The sequence below is a fragment of the Hemitrygon akajei genome, chromosome 6, assembly GCF_048418815.1.
Source record: "Hemitrygon akajei chromosome 6, sHemAka1.3, whole genome shotgun sequence".
NCBI classification, from domain to species: domain Eukaryota; kingdom Metazoa; phylum Chordata; class Chondrichthyes; order Myliobatiformes; family Dasyatidae; genus Hemitrygon; species Hemitrygon akajei.
The window spans coordinates 84,045,998-84,063,009 of NC_133129.1; the positions used below are offsets into that span (position 1 = coordinate 84,045,998).

The following is a 17,012-nucleotide window of genomic DNA, read 5'->3' on the forward strand; positions in this document are numbered from 1 at the left end:
GGGTGGAGGTGTTGATCAGTCCTACTGTTTAGGGGAAGTCGCTGTTTTGGAGACTGGTACTCCTGGCATGGATGCTACATAGTCTCTTCCCTGATGGCAGTGGGACAAACAATCCATGAGCAGAGTAGGTGGAGGTAGATTGTGAAAGTCAAGGTGGTGCTGGATTCCCAGTGAGGAAATTTGCAGAATGACTATGAGATGACCTTATAAACCAATTTGTGGTTGTCCCTTAGGAGACTTTGATCTTAATATGAAAGAGTTCACTGTGTAGTTTGAAAGGGGGAAGGTATAATTAGATACATCAGTATTAATGGAGTGAAGTTAACTACAGAGGCTTGAGAGAGGAACTCATTAAAGTCAACTGTTTATTCATTTTCATGGATACTGCCTGACCTGCTGAGTTCTCTGATCAATTTGCGTGTATTGTTTTAGATTTCCAGCATCTGTGGACTTTCTCATATTTATCATTAGCATTGATAGCATCATCATTGGCTGACTGGCAGGAGGCAAAGACTGGGAATAAAGGGAGCCTTTTCTGGTTGGCTGCTGTTCCACAGGGGTCTGTGCTGGGACCACTTCCTTTCATATCATACGTCAATGATTTGGATGACAGAATTGATGATGTTGTGGCCAGGTTTGCAGACAATACAAAGTTAGGTGGAGGGGCAGGTAATTTTGAGGAAGCTGTGAGTCAGCAGAAGGACTTGGACAGATTAGCAGAATGGACAACTACGTGACAGATGGAATATAGTGCACGGTACTGAACGATCATGCACTTTGGTAGAAGAAGTAAAGGCATTGACTATTTGCAAACACGGAGAAAATCCAGAAATCTGATGTGATGTGTAAAGGGACTTGGGAGAAATTGCAACTGTCCTAGCAACAATATTTAAAACATTGTTAGTCACAGGTGAGGTACAGGAGGATTAATGGATAGCTACTGTTGTTCTGTTGTTTTAAAAAGGCTGTAAAAATAAACCAGGAAATTAAAAGCCAGTGAGCCTGACATCAGTATGGGAAAGTTACTGGAAGGTATTCTAAGCAACTGTAAATATGCATATTTGGATAGACAGGGACTGATTAGGGACAGTCAACATGGCTTTGTGCATGGCAAGTCATATCTGACCAATCTTATAGAATTTTTTGAGGATGTTTGCAGGAAAATTGATGAAGACAAGGCAGTGCATGTTGGCTACATGGACAAGGTCCCACATGGGAGGTTGGTCAAGCAGCTTCTGTCATTTGGTATTGAGGATGGTGTTGTTACCAGGTTCAGATAAGGCCCAAGTGCAGAGTGAGAGACACTGAAGCAGGTCGATAGTTCACAAACTTTATTGCGAATAGTGTTTAAGGGAAAATAAACAATAAATGCTAGGCCAAATAGGGCTGTTAACTAAAACTCTCAAATGGGAACCAAAGCCTATATTGCGGTTGAAAAGAAAATCTAAACATTAAACGAATACCACTAGTCTTCAAGGTCAGTTGACTCAAAAGTCCAATTTCTCAGGGAAAAGGCCGAAAGCAAAACAGACAGTGAAGCTGTGCTGTTCTCTGTCCAAGTCTCGACAAGCACCACGATGACAAGTATGGAGGTAAGTACTATCACAATTAAATAATTAGCTGACACGTACAAATTCACAAGTGCAATTGCATTATCTCTCTCGCTGTCGAATCCATGGTTGTGACGGATGTAGTAAATCGGATTAGACATTGGCTTCACGGAAGAGCCAATAATAGGTTGTAGGTGGTTGCCTCTCTGACTGGAGCCTGTGACTAGTGGTGAGCTGCAGGGATTGGTGCTGGGTTCATTTTTTTTTTGTCATCAATATCAACAACCTGGATGATAACATGGTAAATGGAATTCTGCAAACCTGCAGAAACACCAGTGAGCTCACACTGGGGAGAGGCTATTCATCTATTCCAAGTGTGAGAAAGGACTTATAAGTACCCTGAGAGCTACTGAAACACCAGCCAGTTCATGCAGGGGAGTAGCCGTACACCTGCTCTGGGAGCGGGAAGGGTGTTATTCAGTTAACCCACCTTGTGAGACTCCAGCAAATTCACAGCAAGTAGAAGCCACGCTTCTGTCCGGAGTGAACACGGTGATTTACTCTGTCATCCCATTTGCTGAAACACCAGCAACGTCACATCAGGGAGAAAGTTAAAGTGAGCTGCATGTTAAAATGAATGTTAACCATCATGGTGACTGAATCCAGTTGCAAGTTCCCAACTGATTACTAATGCCAGATTCTGCAGATATTGTGACTGCTTATCACACTCAGGACTGAAGCCTGGTCACTGAGGATGCTAGACTTTAATTGTGTAGTACCCATCTACTTCAAGCAAGCTTCAGTAATACCGGTCCCCAAGGTGTGGTAACCTGCCTCAATGACTATTGTCCACTGACACTTACATCCACAGTGAGGAAGTGTTTTGAGAGACTGATGTTGAAGCATATCAGCTCCTGTTTGAGTGGCGACTTGGATCCACTCTAATTTGCTCACCAAAGCAACAAGTCTACAATGGATGCCATCTCATTGGCTTTTCACACACCCTTGAACATCTGGACAGTAAAGATGCATACATCAGCTTGGCATTTAACACCATCAGCCCCTCATAACTAATCAGTAAACTCCAAGACCTGGGCCTCAATACTCCCTTATGCAATTGGATTCTGAATTTTGTCACTTGCAGACCCGAGTCTGTTCAGATTGGCAACATCTCCTCCACGATCTTCAGCACAGCATCACCAAGGGGATGTGAGCTTAGCCCCGCTCTACTTGCTTTACTCCTATGACTGAGTGGCTAAGCACAGCTCCAACAACACATTCAAGTTTGTTGATGACATCACTGTTGTAGGCTGTATCAAAGGTGGTGATGAATCAGCACACAGGAGAGAGATTGTAATTTTGGCTGAGGAATGTCATAGCAACAATCTCTCACTCAATGTCAATAAGACCAAGAAACTGACTTCAGGAGAGGGAAACCAGAGGTCCATCAGCCAGTACACATAAAAGGATCAAAGGTGGAGAGGGTCAATACCTTGAAATTCCTAGCAGTCACTATCCCAGAGGACCTGACCTGGCCCTTCATGTAAATATAATTGCAAATAAAGCACCACAACGCCTCTACTTCCATTGGATTCTGCAGAGATTTGGCACAACATCAAAAACTTTGAGAAACTTCTATAGATGTGCAGCGGAAAGTATGCTGACTGGCCACGTTATAGTCTAGTATGGGAACACCAATGCCTTTGAGTGGAAAGTCCTACAAAAGGTAGTGGTCTTGGACCAGTACATCACGGGTAAAGACCTCCCAACCACTGAGCATATCTACACAAAATGTTCTCATAGAAAAGCAGCATCCATCATCATCAAGATCATCTCCAGGCTCTTTTCTCGCTGTAGCCATTAGGCAGAAGGTACAAATGGCACTTGCACCACCAACTTCAGGAACAGTTATTATCCCTCAACCATCAGGCTCTTGAACAAAATGGGATAACTACACTATTTCTTTTTCTGGTGTTTCTATAACCAATTGTCTCGATTTAAGGACTCTTTATCTTGTTATTTCATGCTCATTATTTATTGCTATTTATTTATATTTGTGTTTGAACTGTTTGTTGTCCATTGATCCTGTTTACAGCTACTGTTATATAGATTTGATAAGTATGCTTGCAGAAAAAGAATCTGAGCGTTGTATGTGGTGACATGCATATACTCTGATAATAAATTTTACTTTGAAAATAGACTGGTGTTTAATACTGTGGATCTGTGAGAAATAAACTAGTTCTATTTCAAATCCTGTGTCTCAGGTGCTACTGCCTGTCACATGCCCACTTTACAGTAGAGAGGCCACTCAGTCCAGCTGGTCCCTGCCTGTCTTTCTGTTCCATATCAGTACCTTTAAATCTACCTCTGTTGTTCATCTCATGACAGTTTGCAACTGGTCACCACTGTGGGTGAGGTTTCCCTTGAATTTCCTGCATGATTTTCTACAGACTGAAGTAGACGATGGGCTCACTGTGGTTTTGTCCCCGACATTCCTCATTCTTCAGGGCTCTGGGCCAAAGAAGAATGTCACAGGCAGTTAAACTTCTGTGCCCTTTTCAACATGTTTGGTTATTTTCAGTGATTTCAAAGGGTTGTTCAAAGAGGGAATCAGCAGGAGTATGTAGCTATCAATGAAAGATTAGCAACATTTGGAAACTGATTGAAAAAATGTTTATTTCTGCAAAATGCTGGAGGAACAGTGGGTCAAGCAGCATCTATGGAGAGGAATAAACAATTGACATTTGGATCCGAGACCCGTCACCATGCCTAGACAGATAATTCCTCTGCTTAGATGCTGCCTATCCTGCTGAGTTCCCCCAGAAATTTCTGTGTGTGGCTCTAATTTTCAGCATCTATCTGCAGAATCTCGTGTGTTTTCTATTTGTAAGTGGATTGGACTTTGACATCTGACACACTGAATACCTGTTGATATTGAGTTAAAGTCCCCTCAGAGTGTTCTACATAAGAACACTAACTGGTTTTTGAGCCATATGGCACAGGGTAACCAGAGCTTGCAGACATGTACAGTCACCTCAGTTACCCAGACACCTCTGCGCTTCAGAATTTGCCGCCGGTGATCAGACGATTAAATGCGCAGGCGTGAGGGTCGCAGATCTTTCTCGAAATCGCACATGCGCTGAGTGAACAAGACCCTCAGGAGGACCGAGAGCAGGTACGAACTGGGTTCCGGGCGGGGATTTCGTCGGCATCGGCGTCCACATTGCGACTGAAGGACAATTCCTGTGAGTTTCAGATACACTGTGGCGCTGCACCCCGGGACAGTCCTGATCCTTTTCCTCTCTCAGCCGTACGATCCGTATACGGGACTCCGGCAGCTTTCGGCTGAAGAGCCACAGTGATGGCGCTATTTCCATGGCGCATGCGCATTTCTAGGACTGTGATGGATAGACCGCGATCTCGACCGTGAGGGTTTCTGGGTAAAGAGGCAGCCATTGGGTGGCACTGCAAGTATTTTGTCCGGCAGTCGGTGTCCTTATGAAGTGGAGGTGTAGCAAATGGAAGCGGATGGTTCTCCCATCTATTATCGAGCTGCAGCTATGTAAATCCAAGGATTAGGAACTATAAACTAAAATATAGTTGCGACTTAATCTCAGATGAAGAGTCTACCTTCCAGTTAAATGAAAATATCAACTAATGACACCTGGGGGGGGGGGGGGGAAAGAATAAAATCCTTCCTTCCTTCAGAGTCAGAGAAAGTACAGCAAACTACCAGTCTCTTCGGCCCATCTAGTCTGCAAGAATCATTTAAACTGCTCACTCTCATCGACCTGCACAAGGACCAAAGCTCTCCGTACACTTACTAACAATGTACTTATCCAAACTTCTCTCAAATATTGATATAGACTTTGTGACCATCTCCTGAGTAAATACAGATGCAAAAAAAAAATGACGTAAGATCTCCTCCAGTTCTTTTGGTTTCACACATGGATTGCCATTCTGATTTTCCAGAGAACCAATTTCATCCTTTGCAATCATTTTGCTCGTAACATATCTGTAGAATCCCTTTGGATACTCTTCCAGGTCAACCCCATGACTTCTTTTGGCCCTCCTGATTTCTTTCCTAAGTGTTCTCTTGCATTTGTTATCCTCCATAAACACCTCATTTGTGCCTCCCAGCAATGAACCTCCTTTTTGTTCCCAGAAACAACCTGTCCCAATCCACATCTGCTATCTCTGTTCTCATACCATTCATATTGGCCTTTCTCCAATTTAGACTCTCAACCTGCCAACCACACCTATCTTTTTGCATATTTACTATGAAACTAAAGGCATTATGATCATTAGATGAAAAGTGTTCACCGACACAAATTTCTGCCACCTGCCCTTTCTCATTCCCTAATAGCACATCCAGTATCACACACTCTGTCATTGAGATTCTATGTGCTGATTAGTAAAACTTACCTGAACACATTTGACAAACTCTATCCTATCAACTCCATTTATATTATGGAAGTCCCAGTAAATATGTGGAAAGTTGACATCATGGACGATAACAATCTTAAGTTCCTTCCTACAGTCTGCAACCTCTCTGCAGATTTGTTCCTCTAAATCCCTCAGACTGGTGTATGGTCTGTAATATAGCCTCATGGTCATACTTTCTTATTTCTCAGTTCCACCCATAATGTCTCACAGGTTGAGTTCTCCAGCTGACCTGACTGAACACTGCCGTGACAGTTTCCCTGACTTGTATCGCTATCACTCCCGCTCTTATCATGCTTAAAACAACAGAACTCTTGGATATTGAGCTGCCAGTCCTGCCTCTCCTGCAATCAATTCTTATTACTGACAACATCATAATTCTAGGTCTTGAAACATGCTGAGCTCATCTACTTTTCCTACGATACTTCTTACACTGCTCAGGATATTAGTCACACCGTGCTCTACCTTTTTGTTCCTGACTTTGTCAGAGGCGTTAACAACATCTGTCTCCACTAACTTCTGACACTCTGGTTGCCACGCTCTGCAATGCTAATTTAAACCTCACTGTGCAGCATTAACAAACCTTCCCTCTAGGATATTAGTCCCCCTCCAGTTCAAGTGCAAATCATCTCTTTTGTACAGGTCCCACCTTCCCTGAAAGAGAACCCTATGCTCCAAAAATCTTATGCCCTTCCTCCAACACAAACTCCTTCGCTACATATTAAACTCTATAATTTCCTACTTCTTGCCTCACTAGCATGTCGCATGGCCAGCAATCCTGAGATCAGAATCGTGGAGTCTTGACCTTTAACTGAGCATTAATTCTCTGAACTCACTTTGCAGAACCTCATTACTCTCCTACCTGTGTCATTGGTACCTACTTGGATCACGACCGCTGGGTGTTCACCCTTTCACCTAAAAGAATGCTGAGGACTCAATGCAAGGTGTCCTGGACTGTGGCACCTGGGAGGCAACACACCATCTAAGAATCGCATTCTTGTCCACAGAATCCATATGTCTTCTCTATCACCTCCTCAGCCTCCTGAATGATCTGGTTCTTGAGACAATCACTTTTATTTCTATCTTTGATTTTTCTGTACCTTTCTATATGTGAGATCTTATTTTCTACCATTCTCTCTGGGTACATAAATTATATTATGCCTTTGTCCTGGGCAACAACTGACCTGTAGTTTGCACATCACAAAATTGCCACACTCGGTTGAGAAAGACTACTGCCCTCCACACCATTTTCATTGTCATTGCCATTGTGATATTCACCACTGCCAATCAACTAGGGGGAGGGGATCAGACTAATTAGAAAATCTCTATGATCGGATATGTAATATCCAGTGCTCTTTGTAGCACTGTGGGACATGACCAGACTTGAGATAATACCAGTGGAGAAAGACAAACTGAGCCAAGTCACAGTTTGATGAAGGGCAGAAATGGCCCATTCTGGTATGGACAGTGATACAATCAGATGGTCAGTCAGGATGCCTGATCTGTGACCAGTTAGAAGATGGGGAATTCCTCCAGCTTGAATTGAACTTCATAATAATGTGATGTCAGAGCTCAACACAGACTAAAATCTCACCTGAAATATTCTCCTTCACCCATTGATGTGTTTTGCAAATATTTTTACAGGTTAGAATCGGCAGAAAATTTGTGTATGGGAACCTCAAACATAACACCACGTCTGTTTTGCTGTCTCTGTTCAGATTTTAAAGGAGTGACCAGATATTTTCTTGGGAACACCAAGATGAAGATGTGTCTCATCCCAGCTGGAAACATACTTTGTGTCTGAAATGAACTTTTCTGTTGTAACTCAGTGTAACCCACTGGAACTTGGGTGTTTCAGGATTTATTCACTGGAGATCAGTTTTCAACTGCATTGACACATTGATTATGCAAGGGATTCAAAACGCCTGACAGCTGACTTTCTGAATTGCCAGAGAATTGATTGCAGTGAGATATCATTCTCCTTCTTTCAGTGTGGGAAGGGATTTACTCACAGCTTACCTGCAGACACCTCAGTGAGTCCACAGTGGGAAAAAGACCTTTCACCTGCTCCGTGTGTGAGAGGGGATCTACTCAGTCATCCAGCCTGAAGATACATCAGCAACTCACACTTTAGTGAGATGTGCCACATGTTCTGACCACGGGAAGCAATTCACTCTGCAATCAATGCTGAAGATATATCAGAAAATTCACCAGTGAGAGAACGTTGACCTGCTCAGACTGTGGGAAGAGATTCAGTCGCTCATCTCATCATGGACACACCACTGAGTTCACCAGGGAGGGAGATCGCTCAACTGTTCTGTGTGTGGGAAGAGCTTCACTCGATCCTCTGAATAGCTGACACACGAGTGAGTTCATACTCATTAGAAGGGATACACTCAGTCATTACACGTACTGGTACACTAGTGGGTTCATACGTGAGGGAGGTTGTTTGACTTTTTCAGTGTGTGGAAAGGGATGTTGTTCACCTGCTCAGACTGTGGGAAGGCATTCACTCAGAAATCCAAACTCCAGGCACACCAGCGAATTCACACTGGAGAGAAACCATTCACCTGCTCTGAATGTGGGAAAGGATTCACTCAGAAATCCAACCTTGTGTCACATTACCGAGTTCACACTGGGGAGAGGCCGTTGACTTGCTCAGACTGTGGGAAGGCATTCACACACGCATTCACACTGCAGAGGCACCAGCAAATTCACACTGGGGAGAGGCCGTTCACCTGCTCTGAATGTGGGAAGGGATTCACTCAGTCATGGCACCTGAATGAACATCGGCGAGTTCACACTGGAGAGAAACCGTTCACTTGTTCAGACTGTGGGAAGAACTTCACTCATTCGTCGAACCTGCAGAAACACCAGTTGGTTCACACTGGGGAGAGGTCTTTCACCTGCTCAGACTGTGGGAAGAGATTCACTCAGAAATCCAACCTTGTGTCACATTACCGAATTCACACTGGGGAGAAGCCGTACATCTGCTCAGACTGTGGGAAGGCATTCACGCACTCATCCACACTACAGAGACACCAGCAAGTTCACACTGCAGAGTGGTCATTCACCTGCTCTGAATGTGGGAAGGGATTCCCTCAGAAATCTAACCTTGTGTCACATTATCGAGTTCACACTGGGGAGAGGCCATTCTCCTGCTCTGAATGTGGGAAGGCATTCGCAGATTCATCCAAGCTAGAGAGACACCAGCAAGTTCACACTGGGGAAAAACCCTTCAGCTGCTTAGACTGTGGGAAGGCATTCACAGATACTTCCGCGCTACAGAGACACCAGCGAGTTCACACAGGGGAGAAACCATTCACCTGCTTAGACTGTGGGAAGGCATTCACAGACTCATCCACGTTACAAAGACACCAGCGAGTTCACACTGGAGAGAAACCATTTACTTGCTCTGAATGTGGGAAGGGATTCACACAGTCATCCAAACTTGTGTCACATTACCGAGTTCACACTGGGGAGAGACCGTTCACCTGCTCTGTATGTGGGAAGGGATTCACTCAGTCATGGCACTTGAACAAACATCAGCGAGTTCACATTGGGGAGAAACCGTTCACCTGCTCTGAATGTGGAAAGAAATTCACTCGGTCATCAGAGTTGGAAGTTCATCAGCAAGTTCACTCTGGGGAGAGGCCATTCACCAGCTCCTACTATGGGAAATGATACACTCGGTCATCTCAACTAAAGGAACATCAGCAGGTTCACACTGGGGAGAGGCCGTTCACCTGTTGAGATTCTGGGAAAGAATTCACTTGGAAGTACCAAGTACATGAGTGAGTTCACACACGAGAGGCCGTTCAACTGCTCAGACTGTGAGAAGAGATACACTGGGTCATCTCAACTGAAGGAATATCAGCAAGTTCACATTGGAAATAAGCCATCCATTTGCTCTGAATGTTGGAAGGGATTCACTCAATCATAGCACCTGCCGACTCACTAGCAATTTCACACTGGGGACAAACCATTCAGTGTTCTGTGTGAGAAGGGATTCACTCAGTTAATGCAACTTAGAGGCACACCAGTAAGTTCAAGTTGGGGAGAAGCCATTCACCTGTTCTTTGTGGGAAGGGATTCATTGAGTTCTGCATCCTACAGCCAAACCAGTCAGTTCACACTGGAAACACTTGCTCTGAATGTGAGAAGGGATTCACCTAGTTATCCCACCTGTGGACACACCAGTGAGTGCACACTGGGGAGAGGCTGTTCAGCTGTTTTGTATGGGAAGGAATTCACTCAGTGATGCAAACTACAGGCACACCAATCAGTTCACACTGGGGAGAAGCCAATCACCTGCTCAGACTGTGGGAAGAGATTCACTCAGTCATCTCATCTGAAGGAACATCAGCGAGTTCACAATGAGGAGAGGCTGTTCAACTGCTCTGAATATAGGAAGGGATTCACTCAATCAGTCCACTTGGAGACATAACAGCGAATTTACATTGGGATAAGTTCTGAAGATAGGAGGGATTCATTGAGTCATCCACAATTATGGTGCGTTACTGACTTCGCACTGGGGAAAATGTTTATATAAGCCACGTGATGGATATTTAATCATTACAAATGGTGACTCTAGAGGCAAGTTCAAAAGTGACTTATTGTTGACCTCTGCAATTATTGATGCTGCTCATCAAACCCAGTGCTGCAACATGGTCACCGGGCAGGAGAGCAGTTTCTTCCACTGATGCTCACCTTTTATGGGACTGGAGTTTAGTATTCTGGATCAGTGAGAAATAAATCAGTTTTATTTTAAACTCTTGTCTTAGGTACCTACTGGATTTACAACACATCCAGTACACAGTAGAGAGTCAACTCTGCACAGGTGGTCTCTGTCAGTGTTTCTATTCCACAAAAGTTACTTTAAATCCATTCCTGTGTTCACCTCTCGCTCTCCTTGTGGTGATGGGTTACAATCAGTGGGTGAAGTGGTTTGCATTTCCTGCATGACTTTCTGCAAACTGAAGAAGACGAGCTGACTGCAGTTATGTCGACATGATTTTTGTCCCTCAAATCTCTCAGCCAAGGATAAATGACATTGGAAGTTAACCTCCTTATTCCCTGTTCATGTCAAGGTTATGGGTCATTTTCATTGCTTCTGAAGGTCTGCATGTCACACGCTGGGTTGTTAAAATACATCACTGTCCTACAAAGTCTGAAATCTGAATGTGGATGACGTTGGATGTTCAGTGGAGCAGGTCAGAAACCAGAGATGGGTCAGCACAGGGCAAATGTTGGGGCTTAGGCAGTGGTAGGGGTAAGAGCACGAGGAGCAGGGAAACAAAGCTGGGGGGGGGGGGTGTGGGCTGTTGCAACAAATGACAACCCCATTTGGCAGTTGTTTGACAGAATGAAAAGGTCGATTTTGTCTGTTGGCATACTGCCTGTTGACAATGAGTTTATTACTTGTGGGCACTTGCTGAATTCTCATAAAAATGTTGACTGGATTGTTGCCATTTGGCAGAGGGAGGCAATGCTTGTAAACACTTTCGCTGGCACTTTTGGCTCAGTTGAAAAAACTTAATTGCTCTATTACAAGAAACACATTTAGGAAACATGGAACACAAAAAAATTAAACAGAGAGTGGGTAGATCAAGTCTATTATTCATATTGCCCTAATAGTAGAAAGAGAGGAGTTGCAATATTAATTAACAGATCAGTTTATTTTGTAGTGGAAAAAGAGGTTAAAGATGACCAGGGTATATATGTGTTCACTTTGGGCTCAATGGAAGGTGAAGAGTTTACTATCATGAGCATCTATGCACCAAATGAAGATAACCCCACCTTTTTCAAAGAAGTCACTTTATTGCTTGCCAGGGAAGCTAGAGGTACTGTTGTAATTGGAGGAGACTTTAATTGTATTCTTAATAGGAGTTTGGATAAATTACCTGGGAATGGGGAATCCCTGAGCAAGAAGTCTAAAGCAGTAAAAATTAAGTTGGATGAGCTTGAACTAGTTGATGGCTGGAGAGCATTGAATCCAGGTGCCAGGGATTTTAGTCATATATCAAGAGCCCATGGCTCTTATTCAAGAATTTACCTTAGTAGCATCCCAAAGAAGAATCTACATCAGGTGAAGGAATGTGTTATTGAACCCATTACATTGTCGGATCATGCTCCTGTTAGACTTGTACTGAACGTAGGCTCTGAGCGCCACTTCAAATATTGGAGGCTCAATGTTTCCACGTTGTTAGACCCCTCTTCCTATAATCAACTAAAACAATACATTGGCGAATATTTTATGACAAATGACAATAGGGAGGTTTCCCCCTCAATGCTGTGGGAAGGTGCAAAAGCTGTGATTGGGGAAAATGTATTGATTTGGCTATTCAAATGAAAAAATACCAAAATAAAAAATATAATCAGTTACCAAGTGAAATAAAAAGATTAAAACAAAGGCACAAATTAACACTGAATAAGGGTGATTGGAAAACCTACAGAAGTGTAAGGATGCCTTGAATGAGTTGCTCACATTTCAAGTGGAAGGAGCACTTACATACACAAATCAAAAGTATTATGAGATGGGGAACGAGGCCAACTGTCTGTTAGTATTTCAGTTGAGAAAGGCACAATCTAACAGAGTTGTACCAAAAATTAAACATCCTTTAACTTTCTCTGAGGTATCGAACCCAAACGATGTAGCAGAGGCATTTAGGGCCTTCTACAAAGATCTGTATGATTCTTTGGATCCACCATAAAATAAAGGCAAGCTGGACAAAATTTTCAGAGACGTCTGTATAAATAAACTTTCAGAAAGTGAGATTGTTTCACTGACAACCAATCTCAGAACTGGAAATAAAAGACATTATTAAAACATTAAAAAATAATAATTTTCAGGTACGGATGGATTTCCGGGTGAGTTCTATAAGATATTTACAACAGAACTTACTCCAGTTTTATGTAAAGTTTTTATTTAAGTTCTGAATGAACATGACCCCCCCCCCCCCTCCCCCTGGAGAGCCAGTCTGAGGCAGTCATATCAGTAATTCACAAGGATGGAAAGGACCCTATAGTATATAGTTCATATAGACCAATCAGCCTGCTTGGTACTGATGTGAAGATTCTTTGTTCTATTTTAGCAAAGAGACTACAGAAATATATAGGAAAATTGATTAATCCAGATCAGACTGGATTTATTCCAGGCCACCAGGGAGCAAATAATGTTATAAGAGCTTTAAATATCCAGTCTTTAGCACAGACATCCATCCACCCTTCAATGTTTCTCAGCTTAGATGCCGAGAAGGCATTTGATAGGGTGGATTGGATATACTTAGACTATACCGTAGAAAAAAATGGGTTTTAATGCACCATTTCGAAGTTGGATGAAGACACTGAATAAAGATCCAATTTCCAGGGTTAGAGTGAATGGATACTGTTCCAATTTTTTCAGGCTCAAAAAGGGAACCAGACAGGGGAGTCCCCTATCCCCGACCACTGGCTGAGTTAATAAAACAAAATGAACAAATCGAGGGTATAACAGATAAAGGAGGTATAACACATAAGATAGCTTTATTTGCAGATGACATTCTTCTCTTTATAAAGAATCCTCTTTCATCAGCTCCCCCGCTTATGCAGTGTTTGAGAAGCTATGGAGAGGTCTCTGGATACAAAGTTAATGAAGCAAATCTGAAGCTATGATGATTACAGGGACCTGGTCAAGCCAGCTGGATGATGAAAAGACTTTTCGCTGGCCAAAACAGGGCTTTAGATATTTAGGGGTTAGTTTACTTCATAGTTCCTCTCAGCTCTTTGCAGTCAATTATGTTAAACTTATCAATCAAGTGAGGAGTGATCTTGAACATTGGGAGATGCTTCTTTTATCACTGATAGGTAGAGTAGAAGTGATAAGGATGAATATTTTGCCCAGGTTTCTTTTTCTTTTTCGTGCTCTACCCATAATAGTTCCTATATCTACTTTTAGAATGTTGGATAGACTCATCAGTAGATTTATATGGCAGAAAAAGAGGTCCAGGGTGAGACAAAGTGTTACACTCAAATAAAAAACGGAGGTTTAGCTTTACTTCATTTAAAGACCTATTATTGGGCTGCCCAATTAAGAGCAATTGTGTCATGGTTCAGAGAAGATGAGGATTCAAGATGGGTTCACATAGAGCAAAATTCAATTGGTGAGTTATCTTTAGCAGCTCTTCCCTTTTAAAATCCAAACGTGTGGAAGAATGTTGAGACTCAGAATGAATGGGTTAACTATACATTGAAAGTATGAAATAGAATTAGGAAAAAATTAGATCTTCCAAGGACTATATCAAGGGCAACCAGAATTGCATTCATTTCAGATTTTATTCCAGCAAGACTGGATTCTGGTTTTAACAGGTGGGCGCAGAGGCCTGGTTCTTGTGGACCAAATGTTTGATGGTGAGGCGCTCAAATCTTTCTCCCAACTCCAAACTGAATTCAGCTTTGTATCAAATTACTTTTATAGATTCCTCCAAATTAGACATTACCTTACATCACACAAAGAATGAAACAATCTTAAAATACAGCCAAATAACTTGGAAAAATTTTGGATAGAGATCATCATGGGTAGGATGCAATCCCAAAAAATTGTATCTTGTACATATAAGAAAATACACCTGGATACAATGGATAACACGTTAGATGTTAAATGTAAGTGGGAATTGGAGGTAAATACCATAATAGAAGAGGAAGAGTGGGAGAGGTCTTGGAAGTCATGGCAGAAATGCTTGAATAATCCCAGTTGGAGGGCATTTGCTTGGAAAATAAGGATGAGGTACTTTAAAACCCTGTTAGTAATATCATACATAGAATAAAACAGCAGACTTTGCTGGAGAGGCTGTGGCCTGGTGGGAGATATTGCACAAACATTCTTGGGCTGTCCCAAATTAAAGGAATTTTGGTATAAGATCACTGAGGAAATAAAGAAGGATTTTAAATATAAGTATACCCTTTGAACCATGTCATTTAATTTTAGGCACCTGCAATCTGCATTAGAGAAGACTAAACTATACATGTTAAGAGTCTTGATTCTGATTGTTCATAAAATGATAACTCAACTGGCTTAAATCTCACCTACCCATTTTGGAACAATGGATACAGAGACTGAAAGAAGTGAACTGTATGGAAAATATCACTACAAGTTTACAACTGAAAATTGACTCTTTCTTGGAAAGATGGAACTCTGTTATTCTGTACCTGACACAGTGAAAGGTCCATACAGGGGCCTGGTAAAATGTAGAACTTGGGTTGATTTACTGAGAACTGTGATTTTATTTTAAATACTGGTAGATGTAAATCTATATTGAGGGGTGATGTAAAGTATGTCGATCATGTGTATGTTTGTGTTTGTATGCAATTGTATGTATATGATCTTTGTTTTTTCTTTCACTTGCTTCTACTCTCTTCTACCCCTGGTATTGTTAATATGGGTATTTACTATTGTGCAGTGAACTATGGACTGATGGTTGTTTGTAGATATGTGTTTGTTCAATAAAGTTCCAAAAAAATTTTATAACTCTCTGCAGCTTACTTTGATCCTGTAGCCCCCATGCCATACCAGACTGTGATGCAACCATTTAGAATGCTCTCCACCATACATCTGTAGAAATTTCCGTGTGTTTCACTGACATACCAAATCTCTTCAAGCTCATAATGAAATACAGTCACTGTGTTGCCTTCCTTAAAGTTGTATCGATTGCCACAGGGGGTTGTGAGACCAAGTTTTTGGGTATCAGGTTTTTAACGCAGAGTTTCATAAGATTCTTGATCAGTTAGGGCATGAAGGGTTACAGGGAGATCAGCCATAATGAAACGGTGGAGCAGACTCCATGGGTCAAATAGCCTAATTCTGCTCCTATATGGTCTTATGGTTCTAGTTCTGGCTTTTACATCATAAAATGGAAACCGGGATTGAGGACTACTGTGTGATTGTTTAAAAAAACATCTGTAAAAAAAAACAAATTTCTGGTAGAGCCATGTGCAAACTGGTAAAACACTGATTAAATATGCAAATCAATAGAGACTAATGTATTCCCATGCTAGTGGGAATACATTAAATTTGGGTTGCAGAACAAAATGTTAGAACTTCAACTGCAAGCTTAAAATTTTGAGATTACAGTCAAACTAATAAAAAGTACAAATGAATTAAGATCGGATCAAAACAAAGTTGTGAAACCTGAAAACTTTTACCTGGATAAAACATTTAAACTGGATGAGGTTAATGAAAAAGTCTTGATGAAAAATACCAAAAATGGTAAGTTTATTAAGACAAGGCATGCACTAAGTCTGGAAAATGGCTCTACTGATTTAGAGATAAGACTGTGTTTGGTTTGATCAACTGTGAGCGAGTGAAAGAGTTAATGGGATGAGAAAAGTAATCGCTAACGGAAAGAAACAGCCAGGATAGGACAGCAAAATGTGAAGAACAAGACGGTAATTGAAGTCACACACACAAAATGCTGGTGGAACTTGTGTTTGTGTATGTACCTTTGGGTCTCTAGCATCTGCAGAATCCCTTACATTTTTAATTCAATTGAAATGCTTTAGTTTTAGAAACAAATTGAAAGTGCAGTTGCCACTTCAAGAGGAAGGTCCTGCTAGTGATGATACTGCTAGTGCTCCTCCCAGAGAAACATTAAATAGTCTCCCTAAACAGTTTCACCATCTGAACTCCGAGGGATTACAGCCTACATCAAAGAGTCCTCCGAGACAGTGACACCAATTCAACTCTGAGGAATTGCAGGAGAGACGTGACACGAACCCTGCACTGGCCCCTAGCAACTCAAGTCAGAATGGCAGTGATGACACAATAAGATTGACAGCAATGTCACAGTTCACTCCAATAAAGACCAAGGGAGTGTAGACACACAGAACTGAAGATGAAACCATTGTTAATCATTCTGACAGACTGCATCACTTTCTGGTATGGGGAGCTACTGCACAGGTCCGAAAGAAGATGCAGAGTGGTGTAAATATAGTCAGCCCCATCTTGGGTAGTAGCCTACTAAGTACACTGGACATCTTCAAGGA

At 42.0% G+C, this 17,012-nt stretch overlaps 1 protein-coding gene across 3 annotated transcripts; it reads left to right on the plus strand.

Moving 5' to 3' along the window:
• Positions 1–4,605: 4,605 nt before the first annotated feature.
• On the plus strand, positions 4,606–15,574 carry LOC140729202 (uncharacterized). 3 transcript variants are annotated; one of them, XM_073048701.1, is made up of 2 exons: positions 4,606–4,795; positions 7,638–15,574. In XM_073048701.1, exon 2 carries the CDS (start codon positions 8,469–8,471, stop codon positions 9,675–9,677), a length of 1,209 nt encoding a protein of 402 aa, XP_072904802.1. In that variant the 5' UTR covers positions 4,606–4,795; positions 7,638–8,468; the 3' UTR covers positions 9,678–15,574. The 3 variants fall into 3 exon arrangements, with proteins under 3 accessions (XP_072904802.1, XP_072904803.1, XP_072904801.1); XM_073048702.1 differs by having other exon boundaries at positions 4,692–4,725; positions 7,712–15,574; XM_073048700.1 differs by having other exon boundaries at positions 4,696–4,725.
• Positions 15,575–17,012: the final 1,438 nt, after the last annotated feature.

Bases quoted from the DNA above. Each gene is read 5' to 3' on its own strand.
- LOC140729202 (XM_073048701.1), top strand. From the start codon at position 8,469: ATGTTGTTCACCTGCTCAGACTGTGGGAAGGCATTCACTCAGAAATCC.